Here is a 24,943-nt window from a genome sequence, read left to right on the forward strand (position 1 = left end):
CATTTATTTTTATTATTAACGCTGGATATTCTTGTAGTATATCGACATAATAAACTTCATATGCTTAGTAATGTAATATATGTGCTAACAAACGATTTCTAGCATTAATAAAATTAACGAAATGTTTTGCTTATGTGCTCATGAGTTTTGACTGAAAGCGGATAAAATAATTGACATTAAAAAAATATTCGGCGAATACTAATAGCAAATCATTTCGAAGATTGATAAGAGGTAATCAAGAAGGGTTAATAGAGTTCACTTAAGGCTCATCGATCTGCCTCGACGATCAATCAAATACTCTTTAATCTACTGCTACTGAGACAGCTCCATGGTAATGGATTTAATGCGACAAGAATATGAAATTTTGATTAATGAAATGCAATTCGTGACCAATTGTTCATGTTCTATGCTCATCAGTTAAAGAAGTTTTGTTAAAACTATTATTTATAAAATGTGAAATCAAGGTGCGTCTTCCAATACAAAAATTATTAAAGATTCAAGAAGAAGGGTCGATTTCAAAAGACAAGGGTGCAAGACTCAGCTTTTCGTCAAATGCTCTCACTTGCTACTAATAATTACAGATTTATTAAGAATCAACTAATTTATAACTGAGCCCTATTATACCCTAAGTAAAAAGATAGTTTCTACTTGGGAGAAAATTTATTTTAAAACAATAAATAAACTCTATTGTCCGGTGAAGAGCATTAAGCGAATCACGATGGAAACTATTATGATATATCACACAAAAGCACTACTTGTATTTATTTCTCACATCGAAAAAAGGGCTGTCGATGCAAAAAGAAAAAAATCAATATAATAGAGAACTTAAACTAAATAAAACAAGATTAAAAAAGCCTATAGAAATTACAAAAATATCTAATAACGAATCCGACTCGGTGGCGGAACTTTATTTGCTAAACGGTCAGCTACACCCCGATTCACAGCAGATAGTAGTCAAAGACGTTATTAGATTGTCCAATTTGGGTAACCATCTCCAGGAATTACGGTAGTTATGGAAAAATCATACATCAGAAATCAAACACAAACCTTCTTCCTTAGTTCTTAGCGGAATAAAAATACTACGATTTATTTCTCTAGCTCTTATGGTACTAATACTAGTACCTTCCCAGCTCCAGATGGATGAACAGACGCATGATCTTCTGATCAAGAATATACATATATGTATATACCTTGTGCGCCCTACCTCGCCTCCTTATTCGTGTTACATACATCCGCACAGAACTATTATATCCTTAGGTGTAGGGTATAAACAAGTATCTGTTTTAATTTGTCGACATATGTATTCATTTGTGCGGTTTCTGATTGGTGAGTGTATTTTTTTGCAGTGAACATAAAGTAATGATTGCCTTTTATATTTTGATATATCAATTAGATATCTGCATCGTGGGGTTTTGAATTTTAAAAGCCTGTACTAAAAAGGTATAATCCCGAAACAAAACAACACCCGACCGACTCTACCTAAACTAGTTATGTCGCCAATACACGTCTGGGTTAAGGAATTCTTAATTGTACATAACCATCTCCTCCTTCCAAGTGTTTAGAGAATTGGGAAAAATATATAGTATGTACTGTATATGTATATCCATATATACTTACATATATACATATGTATATAGTACATATCTAAATATACACATTTAATGTGGCCGCATTGCATTATAACATAATGCAAATATATATACACATCAGACTTTTATAAATTTTTAAAATCAGCGCTTTGTCAATTGAATCAACCAATTCAGTTTACACGTACTACTTATTTAAAAGCCATAAACTTCAGAAATGGAAACCACATCACATTACTTGTATTAGTGTGATTGAAAACGTGCTTGAAAATATTAGCCTCTGCAGCTCCTCAAACGAACCCTACCAAGGCCTTGGTTAAAATGTACCTGAAACAATAATACCACCAAATAATGTATGGAACAAGAAAAATAAATTAATCATTTAATTTTGTTGTATATTTTTATTTCAATTTAAAGTTGTATACCTCTAATAAATTTTTTATTATTTGAATGAGACACATTTAAAATGGGCACAGACCAGATTGCTATAATAAAACTACGAGTGTTTTTTAAAACCGATATAAAGAATGTATTGATTGCATTTTTTCTTGGATCCTTACCACAGTTTTGGTATACTATAGAGAAGAGTAATAAAAAATGTTGGAAACAAACTGTTTATTAGAAGCCAGAGGTCGTTATTTATATTTGCTCGGATTGGACGGAACGCATATCATATAGCAGAGTCTGCATTACCAGTTTGGTCGTTGTGGGTTACCAAATCCAGACGTTCATTTAAACGAACATGGCTCGATCGACTGCTGCTATTTGCTATACTTTCCTTTAGACTTCCCCATGCCTCCAGCACCAATTGGTGGTTACATAATCACAGGAAAACCTAATACTGTTTAAGAAGTATATCAGGCCCTATGTTAGAAAATGTTTTCGCCGTTCTCCCATATGTGGCCTTAAGCTCTTCCGCCGAATAGATTTTTAAGATAACATCAACTGGAGATCCTTATATAAAATATAAACCAATTGAATATATCCGACTTACCATTTCCTGTACAAATACAAAAGCATCTTGGCAAATATAAAGACAATGTATTTATTTATATATACACAGATAAAAGACTGAAAAAGTTGGTAGGTATAGCTATATTTGATTAAGTAATATTATGATTTATCGTGGACCAATAATTTGGAACACAATGCTATTAATCAATAAACGACAAGGCCATATTTTTAAGGGGGTCTGGTATCCACTGAAAGCAACGCACAATTCTTGCAACAAATAGCAATGGAATAAGAGCTTTTTCGAAAGATACAGATAAACGGCTGAGATTCAAGAATAGTGCGATGAGCAAATTTCTTGAGGTATTTATTTTTGTATATATAGGTATGTATGTATAGGCAAATGCGTGAAGCAATAGATATATGAGGGGATATTTTGAGGGAAATTCGACGGCTCTCTTCGGCATGGCTTTTCAGTGAAAGCGCTTTTCCGTATTCAAATATTAATGGGAAATTTCTTAGCTGCAAAATTGTTGAATACGGCGATGGTTGTATGAGTGCGGTGTGTCTGTGAATTGTTGTTCGTGTGTGCGCCGTGCGTTATTTTTTGGGGTCGCTTTCTGGGCAAATCGACTTCTTATAGATCAGTGTTCTCGGGGTTTCGACAGCGTGTAGTGTGTTTGAAACGCTAAGGTTAGTTACGGCTTCCGTCAGGATAATATAAAAAAATAACCATGAAATAATGTATAATATATGCTTTATATTATTGAACTAATGGAAATTTTAAAATATGCATATTTTTTAATTAAAAAATACAATACAAAAGTGAAAGTGCAGCCAACAAATATGAATGGGACATTTTGGAAACTCTTAATACGCTGAAGATGCGCATCGTTTTTGAATCGAACAACAAATGTGCATTTATAATTTTCTGGAAAATATCTAAAAAGAATTTAAACAAAGATCAACAAAAACATTAACATTTTCTAATGGAATATATGAAACTTCTTTGTGAAAAAAGTATAAATTATGAAATTTGTACGTCCGTGCAAAAATTTGCTTATAAGGAATTTTGTAACTAAATCTGACGGCACCACTACCAAGAAAAAGCTCGGTGTGCTTGTGTGTGTGTTTGTGTGGGAATAATTCAAAGATACACACAGATATAAACATGGTACATCCATCCTACGCACAATTTCCACATACATATAGACATTTATACGTATATGTAAATATGTATGTATAGAAAAGTATTTGAGTGGGTTTGTTCTCCTTTCTTTTGAATTAACTGTAGACAGCCACCTGCCTGCATACCTACACTCTCACATTTGCAGACACACATACATACACACACATATATATATATATATATATATATATATATATATATATATATATACAGTACTGAATATTTGGCATTTTATTTTTAACTCTGCCAAAACCATTAGACAGAGCTTTTTCGTAGCTTTTATGATCGCACGAATGACGACCATTTGGTTTTAGTATTCATCCTTGGGTTTGTTTTTGGATCAAACTAAAAAAAATTGTGCATACATATTCATATATTTGGGTATATGTATGTATATAGTACATACAAATGTAGCTATCATTCACGGGCAGTCATTTAAAAAATCATGTCGGGCGATTTTAGAAATGTCGCTAAACATAATGTACATACATACATATGTGTGTAAATACTTATAATTGTATTTGAAGAAAAATTTAGATATATACATATTTATGAATATGTATCGATATATGTATTTATATCCCACATTGATGAAATATCCAATTTTTGGAATGCATTTATTTGAGATTCATTCTGCAACTCTAGAATTACACTTTTCCCCACGTCTGGCAGATATTTCCATAAAGTGTCCGACCTCTGTGTGTGTGTGGGCTGGACATATCGGGCTCACACAGCTTTAAAGCGTATAAAAGTTATTTTTAATTCTTTTTCTTTTGATAATTTGTGAAAAACAAATGGGTGCGAGGGAGAGAGAGACAGGGAGGGAGGGAGGTAGAAAGAGAAGGATGGCAATGCACAGTGGGCGTTTGTAGAACGGAAAAATGCGTTTTTATAAATTTACACAAAATGAAATGTTGAAAGATATATGTATATTCAACTGAGCACACATGGCTCTAGCTATATGTACATACATTTCTTTCGGCTATTTATAAATCTAATACGCGAGTATGTTCCAATATATTTCTGTACATACAGGTATTGCTGCGATATTGGGATTTATGATAAAGTAAACAATCATCAGATGCATATTGGTCGGACGGGCTTCTTAGTTTTAGATAAGATTCCAAGAAGATGGAACTTGGTTTATTTTCATCACGTTCAATTATGAAATAGCCACAACAGATTTAAAATTACTTTCAAATTTATTCCTTTTAGGTATTTTGCCTACCAGACTAATTACCAAATACTAGAATTAGTCCAAAATTAATTGGTGCTATTGTCATAGTTATATTAAAAGTTTTACCACTTTCTTACTTTCAGTGATTTCTTCAATTTTTCTCCCTCGATAAGGTAAAACAAAAACACAAACACCATGGACGCCATCAAGAAGAAGATGCAAGCGATGAAGCTTGAGAAAGATAATGCCATTGATAAGGCAGATACTTGCGAGAATCAAGCTAAGGATGCCAACTCCCGCGCTGACAAACTGAATGAGGAAGTGCGCGATTTGGAGAAGAAATTTGTGCAGGTTGAGGTCGATTTGGTCTCATCCAAGGAGGCTCTAGAGAAAGCCAACCAGGAATTGGAAGAGAAGGAGAAATTGTTGACCTCAACGGAGTCTGAGGTTGCCACCTTGAACCGTAAGGTCCAACAGATTGAAGAAGATTTGGAGAAATCTGAGGAGCGCTCAACTACCGCACAACAAAAATTGTTGGAGGCCACACAATCGGCCGATGAGAACAATCGTATGTGCAAAGTATTGGAGAACCGTTCGCAGCAGGATGAGGAACGTATGGATCAATTGACCAACCAATTGAAGGAAGCCCGTATGTTGGCTGAGGACGCCGATACCAAATCCGATGAAGTTTCTCGCAAGCTGGCCTTCGTTGAAGATGAGTTGGAAGTCGCTGAGGATCGTGTGCGTTCCGGTGAATCCAAGATCATGGAGCTGGAGGAAGAATTGAAGGTGAGGTTGCAAAACGGGAAAATAATCTACTTATTAATGTCTGATAATATCGTTTACTATGATCGGTAGGTTGTCGGTAACTCCTTGAAATCTTTGGAAGTCTCTGAGGAGAAGGCTAACCAGCGTGTTGAGGAATTCAAGCGTGAAATGAAGACTTTGTCCGTCAAATTGAAGGAAGCCGAACAGCGCGCTGAACACGCTGAGAAGCAAGTGAAGCGCCTGCAGAAGGAAGTCGACAGGCTAGAAGGTAAGCGCTTGACCCCTACGGTCTTTTCAATTCAACACTACGCTAGCACAATTGCGTATGTATATAGTACATATGTATGATATAAATATATAAATATATATATTAATATTTTTATATTGTTTAAAGAGCTTAAACTAATGCGTGCCTTGTAAATATACATACATAACTAAATTATCAAATTTTAATCAATTTGCACAACAATTTTTAAGTTGAAATTTTATAAAAATCGAGCGCTTTAATTAATTAATGTAATATAATTAAATAAATAACAAATGCTATTTGCAGACCGTCTCTTCCATGAGAAAGAAAAATACAAAGCAATCTGCGACGATTTGGACTCGACATTTGCCGAACTCACAGGATATTAAAAAAAGCAAAAGACAAAAACAAAACATAAAAAGACACACAAATGTCCCATCTTCCCACCCCATCAAAAAAAAAAGACAGAAACATTAAAAGTTTTCCATTTCACACAGTGTATCTTGCACAATTTATTGCCAAAATTACTTTCACAATTTACACTGTAAATAATTTGTCTAGTCTAGATTATTGTGGCACACGATTTTTGACCACATCGACTCAAGCTTACACTGTTAAACAAATATGCCCAAATATGAAAATCCAACTGTATTTATTTTTGCTTCAAACCAGGTGATTTGAATTCTTTGTTTACCAAAATACTATTTTCCTCTTAGAAGTACATTTTGTACCATCTTATCTTTGTTTTATGTGGCATGACAGTTTGCCTTGCAACCCAGACATAAGCACACTTTTATTATCGAATACTATGGAAAATTTATGGCACTATAAACCTAAATACCTGCAGGCACTCAATGATAAGCCATTGAAACACTTTCATTTGAAGAGAATACCGCTTTGATCCCATGGGATCCTGTATTCAATTTTAATTTTTTAGATGTAACATAATATTTCCTAATTTCTTCAACTTCACACAGATACCTTAAATGTTATTTTCAACTGAACTATTTCTGTATAGATTCTTGAATGAAATAATCCCCTAAATATTTTAAATAACAAAAATTACTAATATATAAAAAGAATCATGAAATGCTTTCTAAAACAGCGAATAATCACAATACTAAAAAACTAGGTACTTCTTTTCTTACAGTGTACTGTCACCTTCTGGTACCGTGACACAATATTGTCTATGTTACATGTTAATATGATAAAATTGCATTGTGTGTTCTTAACCAAACGAGAACATTTGATTAATACTCGCTTTCCTTATTTCACAGACGAATTGGGCGTCAACAAGGACAGATACAAGTCTCTGGCCGACGAGATGGACTCCACATTCGCCGAATTGGCTGGTTATTAATCGGGGCGCTCGGCAGAGGCAGAGTGGCAACAACAACTATCAATATCAGAACAGGAGGAACTCAATTAAATGTTACGAATATATCAAAATCTTTTTTGAACCAAGTACCAAAACAAGAACTATTGTGTATATCTTTATAACAAATATTTCTAAATAAATAAATAATAATTACATAAAGAGCTGCAATTCAAGAACAAAATCCAAAGCATGAATTTCAACAAAACAAAAGGTGCGGAAGAAACTAAATATATAGATTATCGTTATTGCTTATGTAAAACAATCAATATAACAGTTCTTCAACAGCTTTGAAATACATTTTTATATTTTGAAACTAATAAACAAAAATAAATAACTTATAAATTAGTGGTTGCCGCAGTATAAAACCTTCTTTGATCAATGTATTAAAAAGTCGCACAAATTCAGCATTTTGATCATTTGATGCGGTATATAGAATTAAAATTTACATACATGTAAATAATAGCTCCAGAACGGCCTTGGGCTCATATGAGATAATCATGCTGAACGTTAAGTCCATGAAATCGATGATGGCCTTTAAATTTAGAACATTTGTCGGGGGTTCCCCAATGGGCAAAAATGTATACTATTCTAATGAGAATGTATGTATGTAAGGAAGTGTGTCAGATTTTCCCTACAAAGTAAATATGTACATAAATACATACATATATACATGACAACTTTAATATAAACCATCTAAATTATGAATTAATTTTTGTATCAATTATAATTAGGGTTAATAAACGAATGCATTTTATCTTGATAGAACGCGAGGCTTGTGGAACGAACGATAATTGTATTGAGTGGCATCACTGTTTTATTTCCCATGGACTGGCATCACTGACGCGTTATCAGCTGGGCCTGTATTTTTTGTATCAAAACCATAACAAAGCAGAAACTACTATACTCCATATTATACAGGTTACTGAACTTGAAATATTCTATTAAAATAAGCAATGGATCCACCGTATGCACCGTTAAGTGAGTCCTGTGCAAAGGCTCTTGGGGACAAAGTATACGAGAAGAGGAAAGTTGCTTCGCAGGAAATAGAAAAGTATGTACGCCCTCTTCTGCAATGGTAAATGAATAGAACTCATTGTGTGCTGCTGCTTTCCTAGAATGGTAACGGACTTTAACAATAAGAACAACACAACCCAAATACGCAAGCTTATAGAAGTTTTGTCAAATGATTTTGCCGCATCACGTGATGCCAATCGTCGAAAGGGTGGCTTAATCGGCTTAGCCGCTACAAGTTTGGGGCTGGGCAAGGTAAGTTAGTCATCGCATAGCACTGTACATGTACATTTGATTAACTCATTTTTAAAATGATATGCCTAGGACTGTCATAAATATGTGAACGAACTGGTGCAGCCTATAATAAATTGTCTGTCGGATCAAGACCTAAGAGTGCGTTACTTTGCTAGCGAATCTCTATATAATGTGGTTAAGGTTTGTTACGATTTGTTTAAATTCAATTAAATTATTAGAACTGACACAGTTATTCTTTCGTGAAGGTGGCACGAGCAGCCATTATTCCTTTCTTTCCTGAGCTCTTTGCAGCACTTTCACGCCTGGTTACTGACTCTGATCAAACAGTGAAAGGTGGTAGCGAACTTCTGGATCGTTTGCTTAAGGTTTGACCAACAATAAAAATATAAGTACAAATTATGACATTTAAAATTAAAATTATATTGTAGGATATAGTAACGGAATCATCGCAAACATTTAACTTGGAGGCTTTTATACCTTTACTCAGGGAGCGTATTTATGTGAAGAATGCAAATTCGAGACAATATGTTATCTCATGGATATCAATTTTAAATGCGGTGCCCGACATAAATATGGTCTACTACCTGACCGACATTCTTGACGGGCTCCTGGGCATGCTCGAGGACAATTCGCCCGAAGTGCAGCGAATGTGCGAGACGACACTTAATCAGTTTCTAAAGTCGATACGCAACGATGCCTCCTCAGTGCATATGGAAGACACTATTAACACGCTGATCTACCATGCACAATCGCCCAATGAGCTGATTAAGTCCATAGCTATCAGCTGGGTACGTGAGTTTGTACAAATCTTCGGTCCAAACGTATTACCCTATGCGAGCGGCATTTTTACTGCCATATTGCCGTGTTTGGAGTACAATGTGGAGTCAAAGTTGAGTAAGTTGTTTGCAGATTTGAAGTGAGCACATCCTTATGTTTTATTATCTTTCTCAGGTATTAAAGAATGTGCTGTGTCTGTAAACAAATCAATGATGCAGCTTGTCTCATCAAAGGAACACAAAACGGAGAATACCGAGAAGATTGATTTGCGTTCTATTATGGAAGTACTATCACGTTACCTTACACACAACTCTATGCATACAAAGGTTGCAGTGCTTAAGTGGATACATCATTTGTTTTTAAATTTCCCCAATGAAATGTCTGCGCATGCCAACAATTTAAATGACAATCTGCTTAGTATTCTGTCAGATAACTCTGACGAGGTTGTACTCCAAAGTTTGTCTGTTTTGGCTGTAATAGCCGATTCGCAGGATAGTAAAGGTAAAAAGACTGTATCAGTATTTTTAACTTTTAATCAATTTTTTTATCCATCAGATCATTATCGCAAGTTTCTGTTAAGCCTACTTAATTTGTTTAGCGAGGAAAGGCTTATTTTGGAAAGTAGAGCTAGTCTGATTATAAGGTAAATCAAATATCAAATTGATTGCAAATATTAATTAGTATCTTTTATTTAGAAAACTATGTGAGCTCTTGAATGCCGATTACATTTATCGAACTTTTGCCGAAATCATAGCCGAGCAAATGCCAAACTTAAAGCTTGCTGCCACAATTGTGCGTATGCTCAACAGCATATTGTTGACATCTACAGAGTTATTTGAATTGCGCAACAGCCTTCGTCATATATCCAATGAAAAATCCGCCGATTTATTCCAATGCCTTTACAAAAGTTGGGCGCACTGTCCCGTATCTACTCTATCCCTTTGCTTATTAGCGCAGTGTTATCAACATGTCTCCGATCTCGTGATCTTGTTGTAAGTTTATAAATTTAAATAATTATTAACATTAAGGTAATTTTTTTTTGAAAATCCGTGTGGGTTTCAGCGGCGATGTGGAGATCACTCTAGAACTACTCAGTGAGCTAGATAAATTAGTGCAACTCATAGAATCTCCAATTTTTGCCCCACTGCGACTCACTCTTGTATCAAAATCAAATAATTGTGCAGATGCACAGTATTTGGCACACGCGTTATTTGGTATATTAATGTTGCTGCCACAAACGGAGGCCTTTAATACGCTGCGTAATCGCTTGCAGTGCGTACCTAATTATTGGGGCCAAGAACCAGTGTAAGCAACCAAACCATTTTTTAAACTGTAGATATATCTTTATTTATGAATTTGAATATTTGTTTTTGTTTATAGTGAAGCGCGCAACTCTTTGCAGCACAAAAGTGGCATTGATTTTGAAGAACTGCGAAATCATTTCATAAAGTTGCAGAAAGCGCATCGAGAACAGCGCATAATACAGCGCAAGCGCAGCGTGATAATATCGGAGACTCATTAGATTGTCAAACTTATATGTATGTATGTACCTATGTATGTGTTTTATTTATAAATGCATATTATTATTTTTGTGACTAATGTGCTTAGAAATAAATTTGTAATTTTTATCACGCCCAAATGGTTAGTTTTTATGTAGGATTCGTTTATTACAAATCATAGCAAATTCTGAGCATTTCTTTTTTTGAGTTAGCTTAGAGGAGATTGCGTTTCAAACAAAATGTATACCAAACAAATACCGAGGAAACCATTGACGTCTCAGTTATAAATCGAATCTTAAAACCAAGTATTACCTGAAATTAATCTGTTTGTTATTATGAATAAAAAATGCATGTTCGCAAGTCTAAGATGAATTTGAAACCAGTCGCGTTTTACAGCACTGGTTCAATCTAATCTAGCCAGGGTGGCAACTAAGTAGCAAGCAATTTCGACTGCACCTCCAGCTGCATCGTCAGCCGTTTATTTGTTGTTATTTATTTGTCAAAAGATGTAGAGAGTGGTGAACATCAAAGCAGCGCGCTCTAAACTATTTAAAGAGCCAGTAGTCTAAATTATATAGTGACGTTAAAATTTTTAGGTAAAACAATCAAACATACAAGAAAAAGCTTCAAGAAGCAAAGAATCGTACTCACAAAGAAGCACTTTTTATTTGTCTCGAGCAATTGCTTGAAATATTACTCAATTAATTGCATCATAATTATTGAGTTCATAAAACTGGTTTAGTTAAGCTTGAGAAAATTGTTAAAAGTAAGTGCAAGTGCGTGAATATGTCTTTTGTGAAATACAACCCAATTGTAAACAAATCGACAGCCAACTGACCCAGTTACTTTGTTTAAACACTTGGAAAGCCTCATAAAAGCCTAACGCGTTGACGTTGCGCCAATTACCTTGTAATCAAAAACTTGCGTCTATTTATAAGCACATATTTGGCAATAATCTAAAAGCCTTAAATGCATACATACATATGTATATATATGTATAGCTACACATATGCATACACATGTGCATATAAACAAAAATTCCATTTATAAGTACATACATACATACTTGTTCTAGCTCTACTATCTGCTTCCTGCTATTTCATTTTTGGCGCAACCCTTGTTCAGCTGTTCAGATCAAAACAAATAACTTGTGATTTGTATAGAAAGACAAGAGGCAGCAGATAATACGCAAAGTACCGCTAAGTCGACACTCTTGTGCGCTCCAAATGTAAGACGACAATCTGCGTCTCTCTCTATTAAGAAGCATTGCTATTACGGCAGAGGTACAATAATATTTTGGCCAAAAAGCTTTTGACCTTGTGCACATATACATACATACATACATATAAATGTAGGTATATACGTGTATTAAACTTTTCAAAGAACAACAAAACTTACAAAAGCAGAACCTGTAAACAAAATCGAAAAGTAACCAAAAACAAAGAGCACAAGTTTACCACACATGTATGTATGTATTTACGTACATATATAGCAAGCACTGAGTACATATATGTATGTATGTTGTATGTATGTACATATATACAATGTACGTATAGGATGCGAAACAGCTGCAGAAGCAAAGCCAAATAATAACAGAAAACCGCCAGCGTTGTCAAATCGATTTTTCGAGTGTGCAGGCAAAGAAGCGCGGCCCATCAGCTCCAATAAATAAGATATTTGTAAATTTGTTTTTGCTGGTCCAGGGTGAAGCTTGGAAAATTGCAATATATTTAGTTAAGTTATTATAGGATTTACGGGCAGTAAATGTGCTATTCTTAAAAAGTGTGAGTACACAAAACGTAAATACATGCATGCATGTATGCTATGTACATACATACATATGTATGTATCTGCACAATACAATTGCGCATACCAAACATAAACAAGAGTCTCAAGGTCATTTCAGGCGAGAAAGACAAAGCGAAAAAGAGTCTAACAATAAACGTTACCAAATTTAAAGAATTTCATTGTATTTGTTATTTATTTCAGTCACCATGGACTCCTTCCTTAGCCTTTTCGACCCCAATCAGCCGGATGACGGATTCGATGAGGAACAGGAGCTGAATGGTAACAGCAGTGGAGGCAGCAGCAGTGAATACGAAATTGACGCCAATGCTAACGATCTTACAAATGGTCCGAACAGCATGATAATTATTGACTTTGAGCAGGGCGCTCTGCCGCCGGAGCCGCAGTTGGGTAACGTGGAGTACAAGCTGAAGCTGGTTAATCCCTCCAAGCAACGATTTGAGCATCTAGTCACACAAATGAAGTGGCGTCTGCGAGAGGGTCACGGGGAGGCCATTTATGAAATTGGTGTGTCTGATGCTGGTCATTTGCAGGGTCTGAGCGACAAAGAAATGAACGCAACCCTGACATCGCTGAAGCAAATGGCCCACAGGTTGGGAGCTAGTACATCTGTTCTGCGACGCAAGACTATTGCAGCTCGTCGCTCCGTGGCAGAGGTGCTCGTGCGAAAGATTCCCGATGACCAGCACAACATTGAGGTACGAGTTGCGGTTTTGGGCGGCGCAGATGCAGGCAAATCGACGCTACTGGGTGTTCTCACCCAGGATGAACTGGACAATGGACATGGGCGGGCACGCTTGAATATGTTTCGACACATGCACGAAATTCAAAGCGGACGCACCTCCTGTATCTCACATGAAACACTGGGCTTCGATGCTTTAGGGAATATAGTGAATTACAAGTACAATGAGATGATGACAGCGGAGGAAATTAGCGACAGATCCTCCAAGCTGGTGACATTCATGGATCTGGCTGGACATCGGCGCTATATGCGCACCACAGTTCAGGCCTTGTCTGGATACTCACCACACTATGCGATGCTGGTTGTGTCGGCAGGAAGCGGCTGCAACGACACGACAGGGGAGCACTTGGCCATTGTGCGAGCCTTAGACATGCCCTTCTTTATACTGATCACCAAGACGGACATCAGTTCGCCGGATGCGACGGTTCAAGAGTTGCGTCAACTGCTAACCACAATTGGCTGCCGAAAAGTCCCCTTTGTAGTCTCCAACACGGACGAGGCCATTTCAGCTGGGTCGAATCAGGTCTATGAGAACATAGTGCCCATTTTCTGTGTTTCCAATGTAACGGGTACCGGCTTGAATCTAGTCACAAAGTTTCTATACGTGCTTTCACCGGGCATAAGCAATGCGGAGAAGGAGCGGCTTGAGCTTGAATCATGTGAGTTCCAAGTGGACGAAATTTTTCGGGTCACCGACGTGGGTCCCGTAGTTGGCGGTTTGTTGGTCCAGGGGGTGCTCACTGAGAACATGCCTATGAAGATTGGGCCCTTGTCTGATGGTAGCTTTCATGCTGTCACAGTACACTCCATACATCGCAATAAGGCACCCTGCCGGGTCGTGCGTGCTGGACAAAGTGCATCGCTTTCCTTTACACCAGACCAGGAGCTGCCTCCATTGCGCAGCGGCATGGTGTTGCTTGTCAACTCTAACAACCCCGATGATGAACCTTTTGGCACGTACTTTTTCCAAGTAAGTTACTTCCTTTCTTTTTCCTTCAAGCTCTCACCGCTTGATTTTTTGCAGGCCAAAGTCTCTGTGCTGTTCCATGCTACTGCCATATACGTGGGCTTCCAGACTACCGTGCACATTGGAAGCATTCGACAGACAGCTGTTATACGTGGCATCATGGGAGGGGAGCGATTGGGCACAAACGATTGTGCCTCGGTGATGTTTGAATTTGTCGGACATCCCGAATATGTGCGCCCTGGCATGCGGATACTCTTCCGTGAAGGCACAAGCAAAGGTATTGGCGTTGTTACGCAAGTGTTTCCTGTGAACAAGAGTCGAGCCAAATAGATAATAGCCAATGTGGCGGTTTTTACATCACAGAAGAGTACCTAGCATTTCTTCACAGAAACACACCCAAACATACAAATGGAAATACATACCGGTATATATATGATATATACTTGGATAAGGTAGTATGTAACTTTAATCTTAAATCACATGTGCCAAACGTTTTGCCAGAATATTGACAGATTCAACTGTTACCCATTTGAGCAGCGTTTATAAAAGCTCTGAAATTTATAGCATTCAGCTCTTAACGAACAAATTTGGGACTCTAAATACGAATCATTGAAAATCAGAAAAAATCGGATAATTAAATGGTTTAAGAACTGAATTCTTAACTATTCTAGTAATTGTGATGCAAGAATAAATTAATTAGTTTACAAAAATCTCTTTTGGCAGTGTTATAGTCCGAAAGTTTTTGGATAGAAATCAAACCAATACTACTGCTCAATCGTGTTGCATAATTTTCGTTTGAGTTGTGAACAAAACTTCCAACTTTAAATAATAGTTCTATTAAAAAGTTGAGCACAAGTAGTGGTGTAGTTTACGACTCTTTCTGAAGTCTACATTTGAAATTAAAAAGGCAAAATACTTTTCGGCAAAACGAAGAGGCATGTGTGAAGGTACCTTGATAATTAATACACCGATATATCTCAATCGTGTACATAATTTAATAATAGATTATGGAAATCCTCAACTTGGTTTTGAGTTCTGTGATTTTTGATTAAGCTCTCCAGATCACACGTCCTTATATTTTAAATTAAATTGAACTTAACGATTTTACTTTTCCTTCTGTTCCAATGAAATAAAGAAACATCAGAAATAAACAATCTTCAACAACTACAATATTTAATAGACTTTCAAAAACACTCACACGTTCTGCTTACTTCTACTATCACTGGGTACGGGAACTTCGCTGGCGCCCTCAATTTCCACTGCCTTTGCGGGCACTGTTGACGTAAATCTAAAGAGTACGGGAATTCCACCCAACGCCGCATTCCCATTGGCTTCCAGCAATCGTATCCAGGACAACAGCGAATCTTTTGTGGAAGTACCCGTGGCACATATTGCAAAGATAGTTCCGTCCTCCTGTTGGTGCACCGAGCGCACCTTCCCCAACTGATTATGTCGTCTTGGCGGTGGTCGACCGAAAAATGGCACTTCAATGTTAGTCACATCTGCAAATAATATATACATATATGTATCAGTTACAGCAGTCACTACAATGACATGCTTCTTTATCACATAAATATTTTACCGCCGAGCCTAGACCTTTAATAAGTTACGTATCATATATTTACAATTTTATACATAGGATCTCTATACTTAAAAAAAAGTCTTGGGTTATTAATATATAAAGTTCGTTCCAAACCACATTTACTTATTCAATGTTTTTTTGAGATTAAAGTATTTGATACCAATTACTCACCATCCTGATCAATTTGCCGTTCCTGCTCGTCTAAACTGGCAAGCAATTCGAGATCGGGATCTGCGCGCAGTGTAAAATAATTTATGCGTCGATTGCGTATCCATATGAGAAATGGTCCCTCTATGTACAGCGCCTTTTTTTGGGAATGCTCCCGCAGTAACTTGGATTGCTCGGCGCTCATGCCACTGACAATCCACGTGTCGTCCACCGCATCCTTCACGTTTTTAGTCTCGTACACGCTAACTTGAGAGCGCAAATCTACTGTGCACATACGCTTCACCGCCAACTTGGCAATCTCGAGTGTATCATCAGGCACATGATCGGGCAAGGGCCATGGCGATAGATTCTTAAACTTGGGCATCCAATACATCATGCGCCAGTACTTGCGTAGCGGATGACCCTTTTTACCAAAAACATTCAGCAGCATGGCCTCCATTTCATAATCCGGCATAACACCGTTATCTTCCATCTGCTCAAGCAGATCAATGATGCACTGCTGCTGTTTAGGATAATGCATGAATTCAGATTGAAACAAATTCGTGGGTATGAATTTTCCTTTTGGCATCACATTGATCAATGCCTTGTACACTTCCAGATCGTTCTCGACTCCAAACTCAGCCATGTGTTTAAGCGCAGCGTATATAAATTCTACATGATTGCGCCTGTGCACATCGCGACCGGCAAAGATTTCGACCATTGTAAGGTAACTACCCTTAGTCTTCTCTTGTGCTGCTGTAAAGGGATTACGCACGACGGGCAAGCTTTTAGAGCCACCACCTCCAGTCCGGTTTTTACTGTTTTGTTGATTGCCACCGGCAGCCCTTTCGTCATCCGGCGTTCCAGTTTGATTTGCGTAATTCCTGTTATTGGCAGGCGCGTGCCTTTGACAGAGCGCGTTTGGGTAGATTCCGTGCAGTCGCATTAGGCAATTCATCCTCCGAATCATTTTTAATTAATAATTCTTACTAAACTAAGCAAGGAATCAGCGCCTTTGGCGTTGGCTATTACAAAAGAGCGCACAGCTGATAGCCAGCTGGGTCCAGCACAATTTCAACAAGGTGGTAGCATTGCAGTAGTGATGGGTGTGTTCTGTATGCATGATCCCTCAGCACGCAGGGTACGATGGTTTTACACAATTTTCCTTCAAATTTTTTAAAAAAGTAATAGGCACAGAATGAAAAAACATGCTTTTTCGCTTAAAATATATAAAGTAGCCAAAGAAGCCCATGCTCGTGCTTGTGGTGTTTTGGGTCCGAATTAAAAGGTCGTGTTCCATCTCTAGGTCAGAGTCCTTTGTGTTTTTATGCTGTTTGTACATTTTTCAAGTTTAGTTTATGAATTCTTGTGCATAGTTGCTTTCTTAATCCTACTTGTTGCCGCATCGTACTCGTTGAAATGGAATTACATATACATGCAGTCAAAAACAAGTAGGAGTTGTGTATAAAAACGAAAGCTCAAAACCAGGCAATAGCAGTATCTCTAACAACAACAACAACATACATAACTGCCTGTGGAGCGTACGTTGAGCGCGCCATTAGCTCAAGGTCAATAGCAACAAAATGAATTGAGACTGGGCGTAGAAATAGCTTGAAAGCATGTTGTGCTTTGAGTCGGACAAAATGAACTGGTATTACCATGTTTTGGCTAGACGTCCGTATCTGGTGGTTACTGCCATCGCCGTTAACTGCGTCGCATGTATAATTGTGGCGCTTTGTTTTAACAAGCTGCCAGACTTCACGGACCCTACCTTGGTGAGTGCCAAGATCATACATAAATGTATATTTAGCTAAGAATAACATTCGGTTAATTTAAGGGATTCGAGACACGCGGAACGGAGATTGGCAAACGATTGACTGCCTGGCACAATCTACTGCAGGAATCTGATCGCAATGGCGCCTTGTTCTCCAATCCATCGGATTTGTATCAGAAACGGCAACAAGCCTGCGACCTGTTGTTGTATCCAACGCATCGTCGACGAAAGAATCGCAATCGAATGCATAAAAACAAACGACGGAAGCAGCAGATGGTGCGCAAACGATATGAGCACGAGCAGCGGAAGCTGGAAATGGTAGACTTTAGCCAACGTCTGAAAGGTGTAGGTGGGACTCAAAATGAAAAGTGGAGAGGTGATAGTGGTATCTTTCGGGACTACGAGATTACGAATGATACCGTTACTGGTTCCGTATTGGAACCTACTAAACGCAGTGAACACTTCGAGTATGGGCACAATACAACATCTGTGGATGAGGAAACGCACCGCGAGCGTGTGCAGACAAAGAAGAGTACTTGGTTATTACTTAAGCAGGCGGCTTCGCTTCCCACCAGCTCCTGGACTGGTGCAGATGTACGGCAACCAATTGACGGTTATTTTTGTGATGCTTCTTTGCGCAAGGAATATGCCCACTTTGTAGTGCAACGCATTGGCCGAAATTCGACGAACTCTCTGTTTGATCTTAATGGCTTACTGGCGATGTGTCAACTGCAGGAGCAAATAGCTGCCGTTCCCAGCTATGATGCCTTCTGTGAACTTGAAAAGCTCACCTCTAACTGTTGTCGCCCGTGGTCGCTGCCTAATTATGCTGCTCTTCTTGCAAACCGGAGTTCCTGCTTTGATCTCACCGGTGAGGATGTAACAGCGCTGCAGTCGCTTCTGCTCAGTTGCTACGACTACTACCACGATTTGAAAATGGACGACAACTGCAATAAGTTTAATCGCTGCTATGCTCCTGTTGAGTGCATGCGCAACAATATCGTTTACAATATTTTGCATTTTCTAAGCGACCTAAACTTTATAAAACCAAATGTAAGATCTTATCCCCCTCCCCATTTTTGCCTTAACTTTATTGATCCTACATTTTTCATTTACAGGATACCAACGTTTATTTAAACTATGCCATGATTTTCGTGCCTGTAGTGAAATCAAACCATATGCTAAAATTATTTCACGAATGGGAGAAAGTGTGAGTATAAGACGGTTAATTTAATATATATGTATTTTCCTTTGATTTAGTGCTTGCGTAGAGTGTATTTATCGATGGGACCGCTGGGCATGATGCCATCCTTGGCCTTCATCAGCGCTGGCCCGCATATTTCATCAAAATAAGTCGTCAAATTATATTTTTTAAACAGTTTCCGCATCTCTGTGTTAAACTCTTCCAAAGAAATATCTTTGGGTTTTGGTTCACAGTACATAAGCCTTCTAAAGGCACCCACCTCTTGTATGCGGTTGTAATAATTGGCATAGGTGGTTTGATAATCAGTAATTTTTTGATCATACTTGCGGTTTTGAAAATAAAGCTTTTGGCTAACCAGCGACGTGAAGTCCTTTGGTGAATAGTCCATGCAGTAGACTGTCTTTTGTAGATCCCTTAGAAATTGTTCCGCAACATCGTAGCGGACTTTGGGACACTCAAAAAAGAGCTTGAATATCTCGTCATTGCACCAGCTCATTCTCCTCAGAAATTGGCGGTAGTCCTCGCGCCAGTCCATAGAACGAGGCCACGTTCGTGTCTTCATTTGCAGATCCTTAACGTTGAGATTGTTTAAATAGTGACCGGAGATGAGGGACTCATCCTTCTGTTTCGTTTTTAAACATGGTTGTCTACGTTTCAAGTTCTTATGTTCAATGTAGTGGGTCTGCATAGTTGTCTTAAACTTAGGACATGGCGGCAACATGTCCTCAAGACGCACATTGTCCAGATATGCGTTTCTCTGCTCCTCGCCCATGTCTGATGACTTTTTTTTTTAAGTTTTTCCCCTATAATATGTGATATGTTGTTTTTTAAAATAATTTTTTGATTTATTTTTCAGAGCTTTACGTAACGAACTAGTGGAAGTAGTTGCTATGGATTTAGGACTGGAAAATGAGCTTTTCAATGAACTTCTGGTCACGGATGTGTGGCTCGTAGCTTTAGGTGGCATTTTCGTCATGACCTGTGTCTGGCTGTATACCAGCTCCTTGTTTATCACAGTGATGTCTTGCCTGGCAATATTTTTCTCTTTGGGGCTGGCATACTTTCTATACACATTGGTCCTGGACTTATCCTTTTTCCCTTACATGAATTTGCTGGCTGTCGTGGTCATAATTGGGATTGGGGCCGATGATGTGTTCTTGTTTCTAAAGATTTGGCAGTGTGTATTAGCCGAACGTTTTACCAAAACGTCAACTTTAAACACTCAAGCGACCCTGCCCACAACTCTTGAGCACGAACACACTGAGACACTGCAGAATCTGATGTCCTTGACTATGCGACATGCGGCAGCCTCCATGTTCGTAACTTCCGTCACAACTGCAGGTGCTTTTTATGCCTCCTACATAAGCTCCATCACGGCTATTAAGTGCTTTGGGTAAGTGACGGCACTGTATGCTAAATACAAAATTAATCGTAATTAATTTTTTTTAATAAGTCGACAAGCATATCCTGTCGATATATGTATGTATGTAGATGAAAAAATATATTATAAAGCCTCATAAGGTAGATAACCCTGAATAGTTAGCCAACCAGCATAGACAAATAAAAATTTTAAGAAATTTAAAAAAATAAAGAAAGGAAACTAACTAGAGGCAAATTAAAAAGGAAATAAAAATTTAATACGATCAAGTATGTTTGTACATGTATACCTATATGCAGATTAGTCACTATTGACCGATTTTGTATAATTCCTTGTTGATCAGAGTAAATTACATACTTACAAAGGAGTCAATTTAGAAATAATGCCTTTATAATTGGAAACTTGTTACAACTAATGCCTTGATTGATTTGATCCAAAGAGAGTCCGAATAGGGCAGGCAATCTACAAAGTTATGTTGTGCTTATTAAATATAGTTGTTCGTTGATTCAATCCAATAAAAAAAGAATCAAATATAAAATTAATTTTTTTTTTAAATAGTGTTCATACATCACATACCTTGCCAACAACGGATACTAAGTATTTACAGTAGAAACTGTATATGTTATTATAATAGGTACATTAATGTGAGCTTACATATTAAAGCTTAACAGTTAACAAGTCGTAAATTTCCCAACAATTGCATTGCTTTATTTTTTCCTTTTAGTATTTTTTCCGGCACTGTTGTGGTCGCGAACTATCTTCTCATGCTCACCTGGTTGCCCGCTTCGGTTTCAATTATGGAGCGATTGTTCGCCAGTTCCATGACATGCCAGCAGCAGCTGGACCAAAAGCTTTTGAATGCCTGCAAGAAGTCAATTAATAAATTTTATGAGCTCTTTGAAGATGTCATCACACAGTTGGTCATGAACTACGCCTATTTCTGGCTGCTTATTTTTGGCGCTCTGGGCGCATTAAGCGGTGTAATAGTATTGTGGTATCCGGGTCTTCAACTTCCGGAAAAGTCTCAGTTGCAGCTTTTTGTCTCACAACATCCATTCGAGATATACAACACGCGCCTGAAGCAAGAGTTTTGGTTCGAAAAGCCGCTGCGGGCATATGAGAATTTCAAGATGCACATGCGCTTTGTTTGGGGTGTCCAACCTCTAGATGATGGCGATTATACAAACCCCACTTCTTATGGCAACCTCTATTACGACAATAATTTTGATATCTCAAGTAAGGCAGCGCAGACGTGGCTTTTGGAGTTTTGCCGGAGCATTCGTCGACAGCCGTTCTATCAGCACAGTTTTGGAATACTGCTGCCGAATTGTTTCATCGAGAACTTCATAGATTTTATGGAGCGCAGGTGAGTACATAGTAGTGTGTAAATTATATGAATAAGGTGCACCTTGCTATTGTTTTATGCGAGGATCAAAGTCCGATCAAGTAAAACATGCACGTTCTAATACGAACATTTTAATTTGCAGATGCATTGATGGCATGGATGACACACATACCGATCGTACGCCCTGCTGCGATGCCCAGTTTCCGTACGAGCCGCACATTTTTAAACTGTGCGTTCCGCAGAGCATATCAGATATTTACGATACGCCGCGTTTCTTTCAACCGGGAGTAGCAGGTCCAAAATTTGCAGCGCCCGTTACAACTAGCATCTGCGAAATGGACGTTAGAGACCAGGAGTTTCTGGAGCTCAATAGCAGCAGCAATGGCAACCTCTTAGCCTACAATGCTACAATGTCAGCGCCGCCACAGATCAAAGCGGTGGTTATTGAGTTTGAATCGAATGTCTCGTATAGCACTATCTATACGGATATCAAGCAGTTCTACGAAACTGTCGAGCAATGGTTCCACGAGAGTTTGAGCACAGCACCTAAAGAGCTGCAGAACGGATGGTTCATCAGCGATCTCAACTTTTTTAACGTTCAGGATACACTACCGCAAGATACCATTATTTCCATTGCATTGGCCATGGGGGCCGCGATGGTGGTGCTGCTGCTATTTACACTCAACCTGCTCATCGCGTTATATGCTGTACTCACGGTCTCGCTTACAATATTCAATACGGTCGCTGTTCTTATTCTACTGGGCTGGAAGCTCAACGTACTCGAGAGCATAGCGGTTAGTACCGCCATTGGGCTAGCCGTAGACTTTAGTTTGCATTATGGCATACACTATCGTCTGTCGCCGTCGAAAGAACGCCTGGCGGCCACACAATTCGCTCTCTCACGCATCGTTGGACCCACTGTTATGGCTGCCTGCACCACTGGATTCGCTGGGTGTATCATGTTATCGTCCAGCATACTTCCCTATATACAAATCGGCATCTTTCTGGTTGTGGTTATGATCATCAGCTGGCTATACGCGACATTTTTTTTGATGAGTTTGCTAAGGATCGCTGGACCCCAGTATGGTTTTATGCAGCTAAGCTGGCGTTGGCCTAAGTGTCGGAAACGACGTCACACTACCAACAGCACTAAATTCTACGAACGGTAAGTGTAGGCCCAAGTTAACCAAGAAGTTATCTTTGTATACATGCTCTCCACTGTGAGCTACAACACAAACTTGATTCCTCCTCCATAATATCGTCGTCACCTGTGTCCATTAAAGGGAAGCTTTTGTGCGAAGTTATCTCTGTTATCCCTGTGGGATTAGTTGTTATTTGAAGATACAGAGTAGGCAAATCCTCTCGTCATGTTGGTCACTTTCGTACCTTTCGTCTTTGTTTTTCTTAACACAGATGAAATATGTCGCCACCGATCCGATCAGATCAGTATAGTAGTATCTGTTATAGAAACAAGATGATTTAGGTAATGCTTTTGTATGAAAAACGATTTTTTTTATGGATTACGAACAGTGTCAACCGATAATCTAAAGCAAAATAATTTGAATATTAATTCTAAACCCAGATTCGATTGTGCGGACGCAGTTGTGGCCCATGATCGTGTAGCAATAAAGTATTTTTAAATAAATTATTTCTTTGCCTCCTTTGAAAAATGTAATATTTTATGCTCAAATTTAGTGATCTATTTAAACACCTTCACACTCTTGTACCTTATTTGCAGCAAACCGAGCCAAGTGATTGCCAGTGAACAGCTGTTAACTCCCACAAGCTCTGCTATTGTGGAGCTGGCCAATTCGGAAACCCACGAACTGGAGTCTCTGAACTCGAACAGCTTGATAAAAACAATTTCGGGTGCAGAGAGCGGACATGCGCTTGCGCCGCTGCCCTTGGACTTCGAGCACTCCTTTCAGGTGCCAACAGCAAATATCGGTGAACGCAAATATCAGTCTGCGCTGCTAAAACAGGAACACTATCCGTCAACTTCACATTAAGCACCTGGAGAGACTTTCGACTCAAGCAATTGAATTTTTTTAACAAGGGGTCGAAACTGCCTAATATATGTACTTGTACCATTTAACTGTTATCATATGTATATGTAGATACTAGTTATTTATATGCAAATGTGTAAGCCATGTGTGAGCTATTTACTGAAATATTTATTTGTGTGTGTGTACTTAAATGCTTGTATTTGTACGCATTTTTCAAAAGACTAACAAAGTGAAACATCCTTTTAATTATGGACGCTCCCTATCCGTGGCAACATGTGACGTCTGAACAATTAGTTAACTGAAGCAATTAGCTCCGCGTTGACTTGATATGTATACATACAAATGTATGTATGTATATACACACGTACCAGCGGCATTATTAGATTGTAAGTAGTTGTTAGATATACATATTTGGATAAGCCATATGTTTGTGTATGAACGCATTTTATTATAATCAAGTCTATTTATACCGTGCATGTTTTATTAGCAGATAGCCTGAGCGTTCGTTTGTTGATGACACTAGTATTAAATATCTTTGTATGTATATAGAAGTATTCATAATCCAGTTGTATACATATTTTAGACATCAATTGTTGCTATCCTAACTATCTAACGTTCAAAGCCAAAAACACATTCTCCCATTTGTAACAACCACATAACTGTGATACGAAGACGACAAATTTCAAAACTTGCCACGATTAAATGGCATGAATATGAAAACAAAACCTAGACGCATTGTATTAACTACAACTGAAACTATGTACTTCCTTCATTGAACTTAAATGTGTTAAAGTGATTAAATAAATGTTAATTTAAAATGCCAAAATTATTGTATGATTTATATCCATTGTTCATACCGCCGAGGGATGGCTGAGATGCAATGCACTGTTGGATTTTTAAAGAAAATGCATTAGCATTAAATTCCAGGGCAACTGTGTAATCCATGTGGGAAAACAAAAATATAATATAAACTCGTGTAGCCTAGGGACTAGAAGCGTCTACATACCGAGTTAGGTCAATATGCGCTCAGAAGTTTCCGAAATCCAGGCGTTGTCATGTGTATGTAGATCGATTTCTCTCGCCATGCTGATTATTTATGGAGTCGGTGATTTTTACATACTTTGCACAAACCATAATTCCCCTTTTTACCTTGC

General features: G+C 38.1%; 6 protein-coding genes across 10 annotated transcripts; 4 read left to right on the forward strand and 2 right to left on the reverse strand.

Moving 5' to 3' along the window:
* The first annotated feature begins 3,116 nt into the window (after positions 1–3,116).
* Positions 3,117–7,477, forward strand: LOC115625149 (tropomyosin-2). Of its 2 annotated transcripts, XR_003995514.1 has the most exons (5): positions 3,117–3,230; positions 5,047–5,692; positions 5,762–5,939; positions 6,225–6,590; positions 7,196–7,477. XR_003995514.1 is itself a non-coding variant. In XM_030520072.1 (4 exons), the coding sequence occupies exons 2-4, from the start codon at positions 5,099–5,101 to the stop codon at positions 7,276–7,278; spliced, it is 855 nt and encodes a 284-aa protein (XP_030375932.1). In that variant the 5' UTR covers positions 3,117–3,230; positions 5,047–5,098; the 3' UTR covers positions 7,279–7,477. The 2 variants fall into 2 exon arrangements, 1 of the variants encoding a protein (XP_030375932.1); XM_030520072.1 differs by lacking the exon at positions 6,225–6,590.
* Positions 7,478–8,191: 714 nt separating this feature from the next.
* On the forward strand, positions 8,192–10,879 carry LOC115625328 (protein VAC14 homolog). Of its 2 annotated transcripts, XM_030520353.1 has the most exons (10): positions 8,192–8,347; positions 8,412–8,562; positions 8,632–8,742; positions 8,808–8,927; positions 8,991–9,456; positions 9,514–9,840; positions 9,895–9,982; positions 10,035–10,331; positions 10,402–10,644; positions 10,720–10,879. In XM_030520353.1, the coding sequence occupies exons 1-10, from the start codon at positions 8,250–8,252 to the stop codon at positions 10,859–10,861; spliced, it is 2,043 nt and encodes a 680-aa protein (XP_030376213.1). In that variant the 5' UTR covers positions 8,192–8,249; the 3' UTR covers positions 10,862–10,879. The 2 variants fall into 2 exon arrangements, with proteins under 2 accessions (XP_030376213.1, XP_030376212.1); XM_030520352.1 differs by having other exon boundaries at positions 9,514–9,982.
* A 463-nt stretch (positions 10,880–11,342) lies between these two features.
* Positions 11,343–15,523, forward strand: LOC115625580 (GTP-binding protein 2). Of its 3 annotated transcripts, none has more exons than XM_030520682.1 (3): positions 11,343–11,434; positions 12,828–14,356; positions 14,411–15,523. In XM_030520682.1, exons 2-3 carry the CDS (start codon positions 12,833–12,835, stop codon positions 14,681–14,683), a joined length of 1,797 nt encoding a protein of 598 aa, XP_030376542.1. In that variant the 5' UTR covers positions 11,343–11,434; positions 12,828–12,832; the 3' UTR covers positions 14,684–15,523. The 3 variants fall into 3 exon arrangements, with proteins under 3 accessions (XP_030376542.1, XP_030376544.1, XP_030376543.1); XM_030520684.1 differs by lacking the exon at positions 11,343–11,434 and adding an exon at positions 11,468–11,604; XM_030520683.1 differs by lacking the exon at positions 11,343–11,434 and adding an exon at positions 12,494–12,622.
* LOC115625581 (evolutionarily conserved signaling intermediate in Toll pathway, mitochondrial) lies at positions 15,387–17,071 on the reverse strand. The gene is made up of 3 exons (XM_030520686.1): positions 16,107–17,071; positions 15,552–15,855; positions 15,387–15,469 (listed from the first exon to the last, which is right to left on the reverse strand). Exons 1-3 carry the CDS (start codon positions 17,050–17,052, stop codon positions 15,433–15,435), a joined length of 1,287 nt encoding a protein of 428 aa, XP_030376546.1. The 5' UTR covers positions 17,053–17,071; the 3' UTR covers positions 15,387–15,432.
* Positions 17,072–17,199: 128 nt separating this feature from the next.
* On the forward strand, positions 17,200–24,615 carry LOC115625583 (protein dispatched). The gene is made up of 7 exons (XM_030520687.1): positions 17,200–17,857; positions 17,920–18,909; positions 18,975–19,066; positions 19,917–20,453; positions 21,163–21,804; positions 21,926–22,948; positions 23,522–24,615. The coding sequence occupies exons 1-7, from the start codon at positions 17,702–17,704 to the stop codon at positions 23,790–23,792; spliced, it is 3,711 nt and encodes a 1,236-aa protein (XP_030376547.1). The 5' UTR covers positions 17,200–17,701; the 3' UTR covers positions 23,793–24,615.
* Positions 19,066–19,885, reverse strand: LOC115625584. Its single transcript, XM_030520688.1, has one exon. It carries the CDS (start codon positions 19,830–19,832, stop codon positions 19,113–19,115), a length of 720 nt encoding a protein of 239 aa, XP_030376548.1. The 5' UTR covers positions 19,833–19,885; the 3' UTR covers positions 19,066–19,112.
* Positions 24,616–24,943: the final 328 nt, after the last annotated feature.

Source organism: Scaptodrosophila lebanonensis, unplaced genomic scaffold (assembly GCF_003285725.1).
Source record: "Scaptodrosophila lebanonensis strain 11010-0011.00,11010-0021.00 unplaced genomic scaffold, SlebRS2 tig00000072-arrow-pilon, whole genome shotgun sequence".
In the NCBI taxonomy this organism is placed as follows: domain Eukaryota; kingdom Metazoa; phylum Arthropoda; class Insecta; order Diptera; family Drosophilidae; genus Scaptodrosophila; species Scaptodrosophila lebanonensis.